The sequence below is a fragment of the Parasteatoda tepidariorum genome, chromosome 1, assembly GCF_982258835.1.
Source record: "Parasteatoda tepidariorum strain Cologne lab strain chromosome 1, Ptep-v5.0, whole genome shotgun sequence".
NCBI lineage: Eukaryota > Metazoa > Arthropoda > Arachnida > Araneae > Theridiidae > Parasteatoda > Parasteatoda tepidariorum.
Genome location: NC_141755.1, coordinates 23,538,647 through 23,556,966, shown reverse-complemented (window position 1 = coordinate 23,556,966; position 18,320 = coordinate 23,538,647). Strand labels below are relative to the sequence as shown.

The 18,320-nt window shown below is 27.3% G+C and overlaps 1 protein-coding gene across 3 annotated transcripts in view; it reads right to left on the bottom strand.

Annotated features, from left to right (window-relative positions):
* The window catches only part of Klp31E (kinesin-like protein 31E), a 77,610-nt gene that overhangs the window by 49,151 nt on the left and 10,139 nt on the right, over window positions 1-18,320 (bottom strand). For all 3 annotated transcript variants that reach the window (XM_016075031.4, XM_016075033.4, XM_016075032.4), the window contains exons 7-13: window positions 17,323-17,451; window positions 11,893-12,039; window positions 8,123-8,238; window positions 7,838-8,033; window positions 7,456-7,645; window positions 2,461-2,530; window positions 1,317-1,526 (exon numbers count right to left, since the gene is read on the bottom strand). In XM_016075031.4, the coding sequence (XP_015930517.1) occupies window positions 1,317-1,526; window positions 2,461-2,530; window positions 7,456-7,645; window positions 7,838-8,033; window positions 8,123-8,238; window positions 11,893-12,039; window positions 17,323-17,451 (1,058 nt within the window). The remainder of the gene's footprint in view (window positions 1-1,316; window positions 1,527-2,460; window positions 2,531-7,455; window positions 7,646-7,837; window positions 8,034-8,122; window positions 8,239-11,892; window positions 12,040-17,322; window positions 17,452-18,320) is intronic.

Sequence of the window (18,320 nt, the reverse complement as noted above, 5' to 3'; positions counted from 1 at the left end):
AAAATAACACTTTTGATAACTTTTATTTATTTTTTTAAAGGAAAAGAAACAATCGATGCTTGAAAAAATATAAAATTTAAAAAAGAAGAATACAATCCATAAAATGATTATAGATTTTGATAATATCTTTCAAGATGATAGATCTTACCCAGAAAAAAAAAATAGTTTAGAGATGAACAGGCAAAATAATGTGCAATATTTAGATATGAAGATAACGAATAGCATTTTAATTAATTTTTTTTTATCCATAAAATAAAATTATTAATAAGAACATATATATTATTTTAAATATATGTTAAAAATTACGCTGAAATAAATATTATGTAATCAATACAAATTTTGATCTGAGGTAACATTTAAACTACACAATAATCTGCATCAAATAACTTTTAATATCAGGAAACTTAGAATTTTATAACCATAAAATAATCTGCTGAACATTTGGAAAAAATAGGATCATTTGGAAGAGATTAATTGCTTAACCCACTGACGGTTCTGCACGTAAAAAGTCACATTTTAACCTGCATTCTTCTCTGCATAGCAAAACCGGTTTTCCCATGTTAACTGATAGGGGAACTGTGTGTAGGGGAGAAACATTCTCCCAATTTTGCCCATTTCCTTAACCGCCAGTGGGTTAAAACTAGTTAAAATACCCGTCTTTAGTTGTCTTTTTTAATATATGGCCTGGCTACTTTATGTCATCTGTGGCTTATATAAAACTGATATATTTCCAATTACAATTATTTAAATAATTAAATTTTTGATTTTCTTTTTAAATTTTAAAAGTTTTTGAATATTTGTTCTGATTATGACATACGCCTTTAAAAAAAAAATTTTATCTTATTCACCATATCCCCGAAGGGGATTCTCTCTATCATCAGCAGATGGCAGTACAATAATTGTCATTTATAATTTCTGAATAATAGGAATGAGTTGATTTATGCTTATCTGAGTTGAGAAGTTTATTTTCTACAATTTCATTTGAAGTTTTTAAGAAAAGAAAATTCTTCTTAATGGTTTAAGTTATCGATATGTTATGAAGGGAATAAAAAGATTAAAAATTCGAATAAGGATGAGAATGGTAAATAAAATTTTTTATCAAAAGATATTTAATTTACTCATTCATTTATATTATTTATTTATTTTTAGAGTAAAAAAATAGATTATGTATTATTGGTATACGTTTAGTTTCAGCTATATTTCTTATATCATTGACCATTTTAGAAGTTAGCAATCCAACTGATTTAAAACTGTTGAATACTAGCGGTTGACTAAATAGATTTCACTGTATTTAAGGCTTAAAATGAAAGATTTACCCCTCTTTTTCAAGGGCTCGGACATGTTTAGTTAAAGCTTTGACATCTTGTTTAGCTTCTCTAAGAATTTCATATGGTGATTTAACAGATTCTTCAAAATGATAGTCCCTGTTTAACATAGGAGAGCTGCTCATTCTGCTTTGAGATTGATTTCTTTGGACTTGCTTACGAAGCTGTGAGCACATCTCTTCAGCTGCAACAAGCTGTACTCTGAAATTATGCAAAAAATATCTTAATTTTAAAAAAGGAAACAAATATAAATGAACAATAGAAGAAGAAACAATCAAAGATAGAATGAACAATAGAAGATATAAAAGTAATTGTCAAAATTTAATCTATAATATAAAGTTTAAATAAAAAAAACAATATCTGCACATGATTTATAAATTATTATTTTAGACTTTTTAAACTTTGATCATCAAAAACTTACTCACACTTTTTAACAAAACCATGTTATGGTTAGAGTTACTTAGTACCTCTGTTATATTTATAATTTAGATAAATTTAAATAGACACATATTAAAATATTTTGGAAATGCTCCATTTCAACAATAAAAACTTTTTGCGAAAAGTTTATTAGCTGACCAAAATTTCTTCGAAAATGACATCAATAGTAAAAACCACAATAGTCAAACCTGCCTACTGAAGCAATAAGGAAAATACATGTAAAAGAACTAGAATGATAACTTTTATATATCTTTCACAAAACTGAAGCAACTAACTTCACTAACTAACAAAACATGCACTCATGCAGTACAATGAGCATTATTATTGAAATTGGGGGAAAAAATAGCTATGCATATGTAGAAAAAACACATTTGTCTTAATTTTAATTAAGAGTATAATTCCCATAAAGGAGGTTCAGGTATTAAAGTACTGCTTTGAATGCAGGTTCATGATTTATAGTTTTTTTTTTTTTTTTTTTTTTATGCATAATAAAATAAACAGTAGAAACCTATAGTTATCTTTGACTGAGTTAGTCAGTCACAAATGGTTATTACATGACACAATTTTCAATAATTGTAAAAGAGTTTTGTTAAAAAATCAAAATTAATTATTCAAATTAAATAGTAAGAAAACTGTTCAAATTTTCAAACATTCAACTTTGAAGCAATTAAGAAGGTTGTCAATATAAATAAATTACCTCAGTTCTTCAATTTCCTTCATATAACCTTGTATAAGTTCTGTTAAATCAGGCTGTTGTTTATTTTCTCCTGCATGCACAATTTAATTAAAAATATTGCATTATAAAGCAGTTAAAATTAGTGAGTTACATTAGAGTAATAACAGGCAAAAACTGATTAGTAAAATACTAAGATAATACAAAAAGTAAAAAGCAATCAATATTATTTTTCAAGCAATCCATCAGTATTTTTTTAACTGAAAGCATACTGTAAATAGTATTAAATATAAAGATTTTTTTTTTTTAAATGCAGGTGCAAGTTAAGATTATTTATAACACAGTTTCATACAAGTACATCCTCATAATCATTATCTACTAAGACATAATTAAATTATAAAATTACATTATGTAAGCTTAAATAAATTGAAAAACACCTTTATAAAATTAAATTTCTGTGCTTATTTAACGCTTTTAATTACTGTTAAAACAATGTCAAAAAGATAATGGATAATATTGTCAAGGTTTAAAAGAAAATTAAATATATTTATAAAGTAAAGTAATAAATATATTTATAAAGTAAAGTAATTAATATATTTATATAAGTAAAAAATATTTATAAAGTACACATTTTCAAAATGAAAATATAATCTAGTTTATTTATATTAATTGAAAATGTGAAAAAGAGCAATATGTTTTAAATAAAAATAAAAACCTCTGTAATCTTGGATTAAAAAAAAATCCTGGTCTCTCTGAAATAAGAATCAATACACATGTTGCAGATAAATATACAAAAATAAAATCAAAGGTTTATTTTAAAGTTGAAAAGAAAAGCATGGAAATGATTAATTTATAATTTTTAGATATTACATTTATAATTTTTAGATCTCTTTTATCATTAATAGAGAGTGACTCGTTTTTATAAAAAAAAATTATAGTGGATCTTATATTTATGGATATGTTTAAAGGATTAAGGTTTTAAATTTTCTGATTAAAAAACTGCCTCATAAGAAAAATATTTTTTTAAGGTTCTGTAGGGCAAGAAATGAGAATTTAGATGATATGTTTAAAAAAAATTGCTCAGTGGCAATGAGCACATTCATGCTAAGAATAGGAATACTTTGAAAATTGGGCTATATATGATATTTCAAAAAGCACATAACTAAATGAAAAATTATTGTTATAATATTTATATGATGTCTGGATTGTTATGAACTGATAGTGATAAAATATAACTGTGACTGTGAGTAAACTTTCAGTCGAGTTTACTCTTGTTTACAGTTACTGTTTACTGAGTTTACTAAAATAAATTATAGAAACTTATAAATTTTGACAACAAATAAAACAAAATATTTGGAATTCGTCTTAATTTTATAGCTGAATCATTTATGTAAAAATATACAGAGCACATAGTAACTATTTTAAAGAAAAAAAATATGTATGTTAATTGTTGTACACAAAATCAAAGACATTTGATTTGTTTTTATTTTTCCAAATTTGAAAAAGGCTGTATCAGAAAAATGCAACGTATTTATTGTTTTGGATTAAATTGCTAAAAAAAACAATACTTCTTTTTATGTACCATAGTTTTTTATAACAAGAATTTCTTGGTTTCTACTTTTAATTTGGTAACAAAATATGACTTTTAATTGAAATATAATTCATTATGGTTACTTTATTTCGCACAATTTTTACACCTTTACAATTAAAATAATTTTTTCATCAAAACTCAACTTTAAATTCATTATAAAATTATAGAGAACAGGCAACTTAGTGTTCGGAACTTTTGTTTAGCTTGGAGCTAAATCACTCATAGAATTGTAATTTAAGAATATGTTATATAAAATGCTCTATGCTTGTTATAAAATTAAAAATTAATAAATAAAAGTGTTAGTAGTTAGGATCAAAATCATAATACTTACTTTACAAACATTAGAAATTATATGGAACAAATTAGAAAATTTTCATTAAAATTATTAAACAAACTATAAAACATTGAAAGATATCCAATGAATTGCTTGTTATTTCAAAATTAGTTTATTATTTTAAAATTTGAAAACAAACAAAATGTGTGAGATGCAAGGAATAAATGGATAACAATCATAAAAAAAAAAAATGCTTTATAATCATGCTGCATGCATGTAAACCTCAAAATTTTGAATCTCAGACAAAACTATATTATCCAGTTTCCCATAGAATAATCATTCATAGAATATTTGTCTGTGGGTAAAGCTTCAGACAGATGCTAAATACATGAAAAGGGAAATCCAGAATAATATGTTCGTTTAAAATTTTCACAGTTTCTAAAACTAATTAAGGGCCTCACAACTTCAAATGTCTTTCCGATTTATCTAAAAATTGAACAGGATGTCCATTATTACAATACCTAGCTTTGAACATAGTTTAGTTTTTTAATTATCTTGAAGATATTGGCAATATACTGAATAAAAATTCTTAATCAATCAATTAATTAATCAAATACAATAAATGTGAACACTATTTAAGCATACTCAAAACATAATTATGGATTGCTGGAAGAAATTATCTGAAATTTTTTTTAGTTTTTAGTTTTCTTTTCAATACTTTTTTTTTTTTTCTTGTACATAGATTTTTAAGAGACTGCCATTTTTATCCACAAAAGTAACATTTACAAAATTTAAAGATAGAAATTTTTTTATTTTATCTAATAATAAGATTGAAACACAGATTTACGATGATATTGAGTGTGTTGAAAAGTGATTATTGAAATATGAGATTTCCATGTCATTATAAAATAATTCAAATTAATTTGATCTAATTGTAGCCAAATAAAAAAGGATCATATATATATAACATAGATTAAGTAATTTTTCTGTTGCAAATCGAAATTTTTCACAAAATTGTTACTCATTCAAATATAAGTTGTTAAAAAAAATAAATAAAAAAAACACTATATTTCAGGGATGAGAGTAGTCAGAGAGTAAAAAAGAGGAAATCCAAGAATATATATAGATATATAAAAATCGCACTTTTTTTGTCAAATTTTTGTTTAAACTTGTAATACATGTGATTATAAATTCCGAATGAGGCTTTTAAATCACGTGAATATGAAACTCTACATCGAATTTAAAAAATGCGAAAATACAAATCATGATGCGTAATTTTTAGATCAAGATGCATAATTTTAAAATCGCGCGATATTACAACCGCAAAAACAAATCACGACATTGGATTTTAAGCACGCGTAGCTACATAGGGTTTTAATAGCTCGTAAATACAAATCGTGATATTGGTTTTTTAAATCTCGTAAATAAGAATCGCAATGTACAATATTTAAATGGTCTGAATAAGAATCGCAACGTTCAACTTTTAAATCAGGTAAATACGAAAATCGATGTTTGATAATAAAATCGCGATTTTAAAAATGCAAAAATACAAAACACGATATTAGATTTTTAAATCTCGTAAATACGAGTCATAATGTGCGATATTTAAAAAGCGTAAATAAGAATTGCAATGCACAACTTTTAAATCAGGTAAATACGAAAATCGATGATTGATATTAAAATCGCGTGAATAAAAATCGAGATATTTGCAGAGTCTGGACTTGGGATTTCTAAAAGGCTTGTTTTAATTGTTTTTTGTTTACACAATAAATAAAAATTTACAAGATTAATTGAATGAGCAAATAAATATTTTCACCACAAATCCACCTCTATTTTTTTTTCGCTTTTTTTGTTTGCTTTCTCTCCAGAATACAAGAGGCAGCGACGTCTAAATTACGAAAATACGAGCTATCTCGCCGACGGATAAAAAATACGGAAAATCTTATTTTCTGTGCGTGAAATCGGAGAAATAGCTAATATAAGTAAACATGCGGAAGGATTAGCAGCTAGGACGTAGTTTGAATTTTCTGTTTTTCTTTGAAAATCGTAAATAAATATAATAATTTGACTTCAACAACTGAATTTTTTAAAAAAAAACGAAACTTTTAAAGAATCTGAGTTTTTGATAAAAAGGCTGAAATTCGAGAGACAAAAGCGAAAAAAATCTCATCCCTGTATAAAGATCAACCAGTTTTATCCCAAGGAAATGATTTTTGGAGAAACTTCAGAGGGAGGAATGAGGACTTCAATAATTTCGCTCCGCGGAAAATTTAATTCCTCATAAAATATTTTAACTTGAGCAAAAAAAAAATTTCAGCGGAAATTAGAGGGGAAAATGGAAAAATCTGAGAAAAAGCGGAAATCCGCGAATCCGCGGAAGAATCTCATCCCTGATATTTCCTAGCGAAAAATCTTTTAAATGTTTACCTTTTAGGAATAACTTTTAAGACAATTTTATACTTCTGCATTTGCCTTAGCAGTTTTATTAATTCTAGCTAAAGTTATTAAATAATATTTTTTTTCTCCAAGTTAATCCGAAATCACATTTTTCTCTAACAAACGTGCGAAGAAGAAAAATCGTTATTGAGCATAAATGAGAACTGTTACTATGAACTAAGTAACAAAAATTAAATTTTAAATTAGTAGAGCTCCAAGAAAATTTTGTCAAAATATAAAGAATTGATTCCCAGAATTCTGCGAAACAACGGTCTTGAGATTTGCGGAACTTCGCAAATTAGCAGAAGAATCACATGCCTGCAATTACTTTAAAATATAATAACACGCACAGATAAATTAAGGCGAATCAAAATAAAATTTGTAAAGTTATAGTTATGTTGTATCAAAAAATATCATTTAAAGGTTCAAAATCTTACTCAATGTAAAATTTAACAATTCATTCAATAAGTGTCGTATATTTCAGTTTTTACATAATATAAAACTTAAACAAGTATTGAAAAGTCTTCTTAAACATGACACCTCGCTAGAGGAGGGGCGCAGAAGCTTCTCCCAGGTATTGTAAACCATAGCTATGCCTCTGAAAACAACATGGGTGGAAGCATGTTTATAGATGGAAGGAAGCCATGGATTTAAAATTCTGAAGGAGCCATAACTTTCAATCGGAGTGTTATTTCAATCTAAAACTCATTTTGTATACCTGAAGTTATCCATGCACCAGCAGCTTTTTCAGCCAAGAGTTCAGTAACCCTTTGAGTTTGCCTGTCCAATGTGTCTTGGAGAGCCTTTAATCGAGACCGGAGATTATTGTTCTCAGACTCTAGGAACATATTTTCGTGAAACATGTCATTGATCTGTTCTTCCCCATCGTCGCCAATTTTTCTCTTGCCCTATGACAGAAATAATTTTACTTCAGTAAAAGTAACAGAAATAAATATAATTTGGAAATCACTATCTTGAAATTAAAATAACACCGAAAATACAGAACAAATATTTCAATTCAAAAAAATTATTCAAAGCTGGAAAAGAATACAAATTCCAAGAAAAATAAATTTTATAAAAAGCATTTTTCTTATATTTACTTGTTTATAGTCCATCAATTCAAGCTGCAGTTGTTGAATTTCTCTTCTTAGCAGTGATATAGTTTGACTGCTCTTATCTTGATTTATGGATATTTTATTTCTTATATTTTTAGCTCGATTAGCATATTTTAAAGTATTTAAAGTTTCCATGAAGTCCCTGTCTGACGGGGACACGCAAGCAATCATCAGTGTTTGACTAGAAAGAGAAGGAGTTTAAAATCATTTCCATGTTTATACATAAAATAAAGTTGAATATAAGACTACCTAATCACAAATGATAAGTACCTATTACCACCCAAAGAATCTTGTAATAGCCTGGTAAGTTTTGAATCTCTGTAAGGCACGTGAGTAGCTTTTTTAGTTTTATCACCCAAAGCTGATATTACGTTTCCAAGAGCCAACTAAATAAAACATTTTGATTAATATAAATTTTTGAATTAATAAATAAAATTTTCACACTCAGAAATAATTAAGGAAGAATTAAAATTTACATTAGCAGATAGACAGAGAAAAGTAACCAACAACATGCTTCAGACTTAAGATGTCTATACTTTTGAAACTGCACTATTAATATAAATGCTATGCATAAAGAATTTATTTATTTTGAAAGCTTGCCTTTTTTGGTAAAAACACATTTTGTTGTTAATTTTGTTTCCCATTTTCAAGAAATTTTGTGAAAACAATCAACAATAAAATGATTCTTTATTAATAAGGTATCACAAGAAGCATTTTCATTTTAAATACAAAACACTTTGATTTTAGATTTAATATCAGGGGTCTGTCCAGGTCGAATTTACTACCGTTTAGCGGTACCTTCACAAATTCAATTTTAGGTAAGACGGTAGTTTCACAAATTCAACTTTAGGAAAAACGGCAGTTTCACAAAATACTTTTTATTAAAATTTTATTTTTGTATCCCTTAAGAAACAATAAATCTATATTTTTACCATGTTTTTGTGTTGACTTTTTAATATAACTTTTAATTTTTCACAAATTATGTCAAAATTTTCACAAAATAGGTACCTTTCAGAAAAACCTAGACAGACCCCTGAATATAAAATATAAATAAACATATATTTATTACTTAATCATGTAATAAATTTTCATATTTTTCCCTTCAAATATTAGTATGAAAATTGACAAAAAACTAAAAGACTGGTAAACCAATATTATGACTTAAATTCAAAGTTGAAAAAGAAATAGCTTATATAACATTCAAGGTATCAAATTATACTTGAAGAAAAACTAACCTTTTAGCATTACCAAGGTTATAACAATCTGTTTACATCATTTACTAATAGCTTTAAAAAATAATGATTTTTGTTGCTAAATTTTTTTAGTCTTTAGGCATTAAAACTTACCTATGTAGAATGCATTCAATTAGAACATAACATTTTCACCAAAAAGTGCCAAATATAAATGAAAATTAATAGCTCATAATTAATTTGCTTACAGGAAGCAGCAATTTTTATAGGATTTTTCGACAAATAAAGAGTATAATTACAAATATTATAAGGACATAGGCTAAAATAACCATCCATATCAGCATCTTCCATAATAAAAATGCAGCAATGTGATTCAGTAACTCTGAGTTCAGAAAAGTACAAACACAGAAACATGCAAAATATAGCTTAAAATAAAATTTTAAACTGTAAGAAATTTTAAACCGTCTTAAATATTATGCCAAAATACAGAATGCATAAAACAATAAAAAGACATTTGTGGAAGAAAAAAAAAAGTTTAAATATTTAAATTTGTAAAAATAACAAAACATTTAATAGAGAGGAACTGTATGAATAAAATACATATAGCAATGAAAATTTCTGTATATTTCAAATATATGAATATTTTTAATGCCTCAAAAGCTGTATAAAAAAATTTAAATATAGACTAGCAAGTAAAAGAAGCTGAAATATGAAAAGGGATTAAAAAAAAAGTAGCAAATACCAATAAGTTATTGCGTTTTGTTTTTAAATTTGATGCTTAAAAGACTTAACGTATTACAAACTCAAGAGAGGCAGTATTTTTGCAAGAGATCATATAAGAACACATCTGAATATTATTAAATATCTAAAGTTTCATCATCTTTTCTCATCTTCTTGTGTTCTCATCTTTCTGAATTTTTAGTAACTTATATTTACAGAACAAACATTCATATAAAATCTCAGTATGAATGTTCCCTACATAAATCGACAATTCTAAACAAAATTACACCAAATTTAGAGTATATTCTTTTGAAAATCATCGTTGTCTACTTTAGAACTCTTTCTGATAACGGAGTAATATAAGTTTTCTACAAGATTAAGTGAATATTTTCGTATCAATATTTTGCTAAATTGTAGCTCTTTTTCATTAAAAATAAGTCAAAGTGTTTATAGCATGTTTTCATTAATTATTTATCTTTAGTTGCCTATTCTAAGTTCATCAGTAGTAAAATCAACTTAGATAACTTTGAGATGCATAAAAACCACATCACTGAATTAGCATTAAGAAACATGAAAGTAAGTCACTTACTCTTTTAAAACATTAAAGTTCAAAATTTTGATTAACCAGAATAGAATAATACTATGCGTATATTTAACTTCTCCTTTGTTGAATTGAACATCTAAAACCATTTTAAATAAATATAATCATGTAAAGCAAACAGGAAAAAATTATGCAGTATTTGCTTACTTAGCAAAATTAATAAAATAACAGGGTGCATAGCCAAATCTTTGAATCAAAAATAAGCACTTTTTAAAAACTTTTCAAGCACTCAAAAAATTCATATTGAATCAATGATATTATTGAAAAACAAAAACTTTTTATGAACAGTTTTAGCATTAAAAAAAAACTCAAAAAGAAACGGACGTAAATCGAAACGATCAGTACTTTCCCACATCACCGAGTGAATTCAACTTGACTCTGAACAAAAGTACCCTTACCCCCTTCATCAAAAAAGTGTTAGAAGTAAAATAAAATAAACAAGAATAAAATTATAAATTAAAAAGAAAAACATTTAATAAGGATCTGACTCTATCCGAATTGGAGCAGTCGGGTTTCAGTTTCGAGTGTGCGCGCATGCGCAAGTCATAACGTGGGTATGGCATGAAGTCCGGGTGAATGATTACGTAGCAAACGCCCCATTTTTCGTGAAATGCAAGGGATCCGCCAGATATCACTGAAGGGGGAAAAAAATATTCGTGAAAAAAAAGCACTTTTCAAAAACGCCGGCTGAAAAAAGCACCTTTAAAAGCTTTTAAAAACAAAATCTCCCAAAAAGCATCTTTAAGTACTTTTTACAAACGCTACACACCCTGAATAATGAAGTACTCATGTAAGAGAATTTCATACTGCTAATGCTGCATGCACTTAATCATAAAAAAGTTTTGTTTATCTAAAAAGTGTGGGGTAAAGCTGCTCATTATAAACAACAATAATGTAATGTTTTCAATAAATATTGATTAAATGAATTGTGAAAAAATACAAAGAAACTTTGGCCACAATTTAGACAGCATGATGGTCACAAGCTTATTCAAAAGTAGCTAGTATCAACTTTCTTGTCGGTAGGAGCCCATTTCAAAGTGTAAAATAAAATAAAAAATTTAAAAATAAAAATAAAAATTAGAGCACATTTTGAATTATAAATATTCAGTTTGCTTACTTATTGAGATTCTAATGTTACTAATTAAAGTTGTACTTTTTTTCTCAAAAAACTTTTAACCAAAAATATTAAAAAATGGAGGGGAAAAAATGATTTTTGTTTCAACTGAAACTACACTAATTATGAGTTTCTTCTACTAAAGTAAAACAACTCAAAACTCGAAAATTAGTAGCAAAACATGCAGTCAAGTATTAAAGAAATGCAATATAAGCTGATTTATATTAGCTAATATTTTTATTTAAATAATTCAAAATAAATTATTTAATGGGAAGAAAACACTGATACGCATTGAAATAAATATTTTTAAAAACATTTTTACAAGCCAACATTTGAACAATTAACATAAGCCTAACACACGACATAATTAGCATAACAAGAATAAAACTTTAAAATAATAAAACAAAAAACTTACCAAGCCACAATTAATAGAGATGCCTTCTCTAGCTCTTTCGCCGGTGGCTCCTGTACGTTTCAAACGTTCTGATCCTGCCAGATCAACAAAGTGAAGCTTCGAATAAAGGGTATCAAACTCTTCACCTGCCTCCTCATTTTCAGATGACTAAAAATATTGGAACATTAAAATTTCACTGTCTAAGGGCAGATAAAGTGATTGTGTAAAATAAACAACATAATTTTGTTCTTTAAAAGACAAAGAAATAAATTAAAATCGCTTTAGATAAATTACGAAAAATAAAGTTAATGTGAATAGCAAATATCAAAACTTATAATAGATTTAACATTAATATTTTATAATATATTTCTCTCATTTTAAAAGTTTCAGTTTGAATTTAGTGATAAATTGAAAGTCAACATGAAATTGAAGGTGCAACAAAATTAAATTTTACCATCTGAAATAAATCAACTGAAGTCACAGTTCTAGATATTGGTCTCATGGAAGACATTTACGCGCTATAGCGCGTAAAATAAGCAAAAAATTGAAATCGGACGCAAAAAAATGATCGCTACGCGTCCCGCGGGACGCGTAAATTTTTGAAGAAAGTTTATAAATTTCCAGACTTTTTAATTTTTGATATCGAAACATTTTAATAAAATCGAAAAATTGGGACGCAAAAAATAAATCGGTATGCATCCTCGGTATAAAAAAAAAAAAAACCTGTCTCCAGAGTTAGACCAACACATGTTAGACACACAGGTGGGAAACCAGTTCTATGACTCAAAATGTTGACCATTATAGCAGGAAACATCCTACAAGACTTTCCCCCCCAAACTTCTTTTCTCTGCTGAAAACAGTGACGTCATCGGAACTGAGGGACGCAGGTGTTATTGAATGGGGGGGAAATGACCGTACCGGATTTAAGTGACCTCGAATGAGCAAGTAGAAAGAAAGAGGTTGAAGGGGTGGGAAAAATTGAAGGGGTTTATTTTCAAAATATCATAGTACACACGTAGAAGATTAGGGTTGATTGGTTATTTAATACCTACGTCATGCAATCACATTTTTAGTGGCCCCTTACCCTTTATTTTCGAAGGAGGTACTTACGCACCGTTATATTAAGCTATATGTTACTTTTAGTTCAGTTAGAGTCAAACATTTTTAATGACCTGACCTACGCATCCAAACTTTTAATTTTGTTTTATAATTAATACATGTGCAATAATTAAACGATGCCTAAAGTACGTAACTTTAATATTAGGTGGAAAACTGAATTTAATTGGTTAGTCTACGAAAATGGTAAAATGTTTTGTGATATATGCCGCAAGGCACGAATAAAAAATGCATTCACCACTGGCTGTGAGAATTTTCAACGTAGCGCACTAGTCCGGCATATTGACACATCGGGAAAAGACTCTTCTGCTCATCATTTACATGCTCTTAATATATTAGAACAGCAACGGTCTTTTAAAGTGTCATCTGAAAAACAAATTGCTAATTGTGTTCAAGATTATTCACAAATGCGAACGGTCTATTGGATGGCTAAAGAAGAAATAGCAGAAGCTAAGTTCCCCGCATTAATTGAATTGCTTTTATTTTAATTATTAAAGAATTATAATTTACAAAAATTTTTATGTTTATACAAGTAATTAAATAACAGTTACGCAAGGGCCGTATTATACGGTTTGAGTCGTGACCACATGTCAAATTTCTTTTTTAAATATTAACTTAAATGGTCATTTTAAGTATAAATTAGAAAAGTGTAATAGGATATATTTTATTTAATGCTATAAATATTAATTATTTTTGTATTTCCGCACCACAGGCCGTGATACGGAATTCAGCTTTCAATTATTCAAATAAGCGCCACTTTTTCTCTTTTAGGGTTTCCTTATAAAAAAAAACAGAAAGATAGTTTTCAAAAATAATTAATTATAAAAGAACATAGTTTCACTATTTTGTCTTCTCTGTAATGCGTATTTTTATTAATTTTTGAGTTTTTTTTTTGTTCGGTTTATTGATTGGGCCGGTCGTTTACAATAAATAAGAATCGAATTGTGCCATTTTGTCTTTGCTGTAATGCGTATTTGTTTTCTCCCTACGATTTCGCTATAAAACTTTGGATTTTTTTTTTGTGGGATTTTTTAAAAAGGGCAAATCGTTTACAATAATTAAATAAAGGAATTGCGCCATTTTGTCTTACACGTGATTTGTATTTTCATTCTCGCTAAAAGTTCTCTATAAAAACTTTGAATTTTATTTTTGTGGGATTCATTAAAGGGGCCGATCATTTATAATACTTAAATAAGAATGGAATCTCACCATCTTTTCTTCTCTGTAATGCGTATGATTATTCTAGCTAAGATTTCTCTATAAAAAGTTTGAATTTTAGTTTCGTGGGATTTATTGATAGGTTGATGGTTTTACCGTTTTTATCTTCGTTGTAGTGCTTATAGATTCTGTGTAGATTACATCATTTAATGATAGTTTAAATAAAATAATTGATTAAAAAAACTTATAATAGTTTTATTCCTCTAAGAAATGAATTATGTCATTTTATTTTTGTGATTAAAAAAAAGTTGTTTTTTTAAAAAAAAGTCAATAATTGGTTTGCAACTACTTATGAATTAGATTAAATTTTAATAAATTGACTACAATGAATAAGAAATTTAAAGTTAATTATTTTTTTGTACACTGCAAAATATATAATTCAATTTTAGAATTGTAATTTTTTTATTAATAGAATTTTTTTTTTTCACTTACACTTAAAAAATTTTTTTATTATTTTGATTGTTTTATATTTATTACGACACATGTTTGGATAAAATAATTTTAAAACCCCCCTTTTTTTTAAATATTCATATATATTTTTTTATTTCAGAAAATGAATGGGGTGAATTTTCAGACTAGTACTTACCAATCTAAACAGTCTATCTCTGATATGACATCAGCATCCGCCCAAGCTATTGAGGAACTTTTGATACAGAAATTTAAACCATCATCTTTTTTCGGAATTATTTGTGATGAGTCGTGTGACGTTTCAAATTTTAAAAAACTTATTGTGTATTTAACTTACATAGATGAAGATGGGTATGGTAAAACCGCGTTTGTGGACATATTAAACATAAATGATGGAAAGGCTGATAAAATTGTCAATTCTTTAAAATCTACAATGGAAAAATTAAACATTGATTTAAATAAAATTGTTGGTCTTGGCACTGATGGTGCAGCAGTAATGACTGGCTGTAAAGGAGGTGTTGGTGTGCGATTAAAGACTGCTGGTGCAACGCATTTGCTGCAAATTCACTGTTCTGCTCACAGGGTTTCTTTGGCCTTGTCACAAGCAGCGAAAAATATTAAACAGACTAAAGACCTGGAGAATACTTTGCAGCAACTTTACCATTTTTTCGATGATAGTCCTGTCAGAGAATCTGTGCTAAGTCAAATTTTTCAAATAAATGAAATATCGGAAATAAAATTGAAAGAACCCAAAAATGTTCGATGGCTGAGCTTGTATGAAGCGGTGAGCGCTGTAATACAGTGCTTTGGGTCCATTGTAGAGGCACTTGAGCATATCGCCGAAAAAAAGAACGATTTAAACTCTGTAAAAGCAAAAGGTTTGTTGTCAAAAATAAAGAATGCCAATTTCCCATTTTTACTTGCGATCATACTGGACGTTTTAGAGCCAGTAAAAAAATTAAATGTATTATTTCAGCATCAAAATGTGATTTTCTCTAAGGTGAATGTAATGGTATCCAGTTGTATAAGTGTTTTAGAGAATCTTAAAGGTAATAAGGGGGAGCATGAAAATAATTATATTGAAAATTGTACTAATGATGAAGATGATGTTGTTTATCAGAATATAAAACTTGGAAAGCAAACTTTAAATGAACATTTTAAGTCTAATTTTATATCTGAAGTTGTAGGTAATTTAAAGTTTTGTTTCCCAGCGGAGTCATTAGATGTATTAAAATCACTAGATTCGATGTTAAACCCGTTTAATTATCCAACGAATTCAGAGGAATTACTGAATTATGGGTCAGAGGATATTGATTTATTGATTAGAACATTTGGAGAATTGATTTCTGGTGATAAACTTAAAAATAACTTTCAGTATTTTAAACAGATCGTATTAAACTTTAAATCTATGAGTATGAAAGACTTTCTTAGAATCTTCATCAAACAGTATAGTGATGAATTTCCAGAATTTTCTAAATTAGCAAAGATAGCTTCAGTATTGCCAATTTCATCAGCTGATGCTGAGAGAGGCTTTTCAGCCATGAAAAGAATAAAGACATGTGCTCGAAATAGGATATCTGAAGGAAAACTGAAAACATTAATGATGATTACACTTGAAGGGCCAGATATGTCAAATTCCCAAGATGTAATTATAAGAGCACATAAGATATTTCAGTCTTGTAAAATACGTAGAGGGGGAAGCAGTGTAAATAAGTAGAGAGGGAAGCACACTAATAAAAATATTTTACATAAATTTAGATTTTGTTTTATTTTATTTTTCTATTATATTTCAATATTAGCATATTACAGCATTATAATTGTTATAATTCATGTACTAATAATCTATTAAGTATTTTTCAGAAAGATTATATTTGTTTAAAAATTTATGTAAAGGACCCATTTTTTTTTCAAAAGGACCCAGTTTTTTAAAAGTCATGGGTCCCAGGGACCCGGGATTTTGAAAGCCTAGTGTCTTCCCTGGGTCTCCAGAAATGAGTAATCTTTTCAAATAAATTATATTTCTTTTAGCAGCAAAGAATATTAGATAATTTTGTGAACAAAGATTTACCAATCGAAACAGCTATTATAAATATGTTTGCTATTATAATATATATAATGCTACACTAAGGATGCATTGCTGGAGGTCTATGGGGCCAAATATCGTTGAATAGCCAATGCATGATTCCTTGCCCTTCAATTCAACAATCAAAAATCAATTACAAAAAAAAAAAAAACTACTTAATTTATAAGAAATTTTCTAACTGTTTTCAAAGTCTATTTCAATTAACACCTCTCTTTTTTTTCCTTATGATAAAGAATTCGTAGCACAGAAGATCAAAATAAAATAACATTAAAAAGCAAGCTATTTAAAAACTCCAAAAGTATATCAATCTAACGATAAAAAATAAGTATATATATATATAAGTAAAACTAGGAACAGAATTGAGTAGATTTTTAAATGAAAACATCTGTAATTTAAAGTGAAACAAATCATATCAGCCGATATTCTTTTCAAACACCATTAATGTTTAGCTCTTAGTAATAGATTATTTTTCCCACCAAAGTTACGGATCACTAGACTAAAAAATAGATAAACAGACGTCCACAAATGGGAATTTGCATGGCATGAATATTTTTATTAAAAAAAACTTTAGTACTAAATCATTCATTAATATAAAGAGAAAGGTCATTGAAAACAAAAAAGTTTACCTCAAACTGCACAACTCTTTGTTGCTTTATGTGCAAGGTAAATATAGCATGTGATCTAGAAGACTGGACATTCATCTTAGTGCTGGCAGTAGTACGGGATAATGCCCCTATTTTGAGGCACTGTAAAGTCTAAAAAAAATAATAAAAAAGTAAATAAAAAAACACATTTGTAAAATGAAATTGTCTTGAAATGAAGTTCAAAGAAAGAAATAAGTTGAAATATATAAAAAGAAATTACATAGAACACTTTAACTGATTAAAAAAAAAAGGTTACAATTTTTTTACACCTTCCCTCAAACAGAAAGCCCAGTACAAATTTGCTTGATGAAACATTGTTTAAAAGAAAAGAACATTTAAATCAACCAATTAATATAGAAAGAAAAAAGAAATGTAATACTTTATTCAATGTATTATATAGAACAATCTACCTTTTTTCGTTGGCCAGGAAAATTAAAATTAAACAAAATATCTGAGAAAATAAAATCAGTTCATTATAATCATTAAAAAAATAATAATTCAGATAAATAAAACCTATTTCGGTTCAAATAATTAAAGCTATTTTTCAAAGGCTCAGCAGTCTCATTAAAAAAAAAAAATTCTAGAAAATAATGTGTTATTATCATTACTGTTATTATTTAGTAACAGGTATATATGTATATTAGGTTAAGTTTTGCCAATCTTTAGTCAAAGTCCTCTGTGCTGATTCTAAAAATGCTTTTAATTTGAAGAAAAATCCGAATTTTTTAAAATGAAAAGCATTTGTGAACTCTATTTTTTTTAAATATTTAAAAAGTTACTTCAATAGTGTATTTTCTAGACTCATAAAAATTTGCAAAAATCGAAAATTATTCATTGATTTTCATCCTTGGTGGATAATGATGATTTTTAAAAATGTTCACTTTGCATCAAGCGTAGGGTGCTTAAAATATAGCTCTTTTTGGGTTTTTTATACGTAAAACAGCTTTGACAAACAATTTTATATGAAATTTCATAAGTTT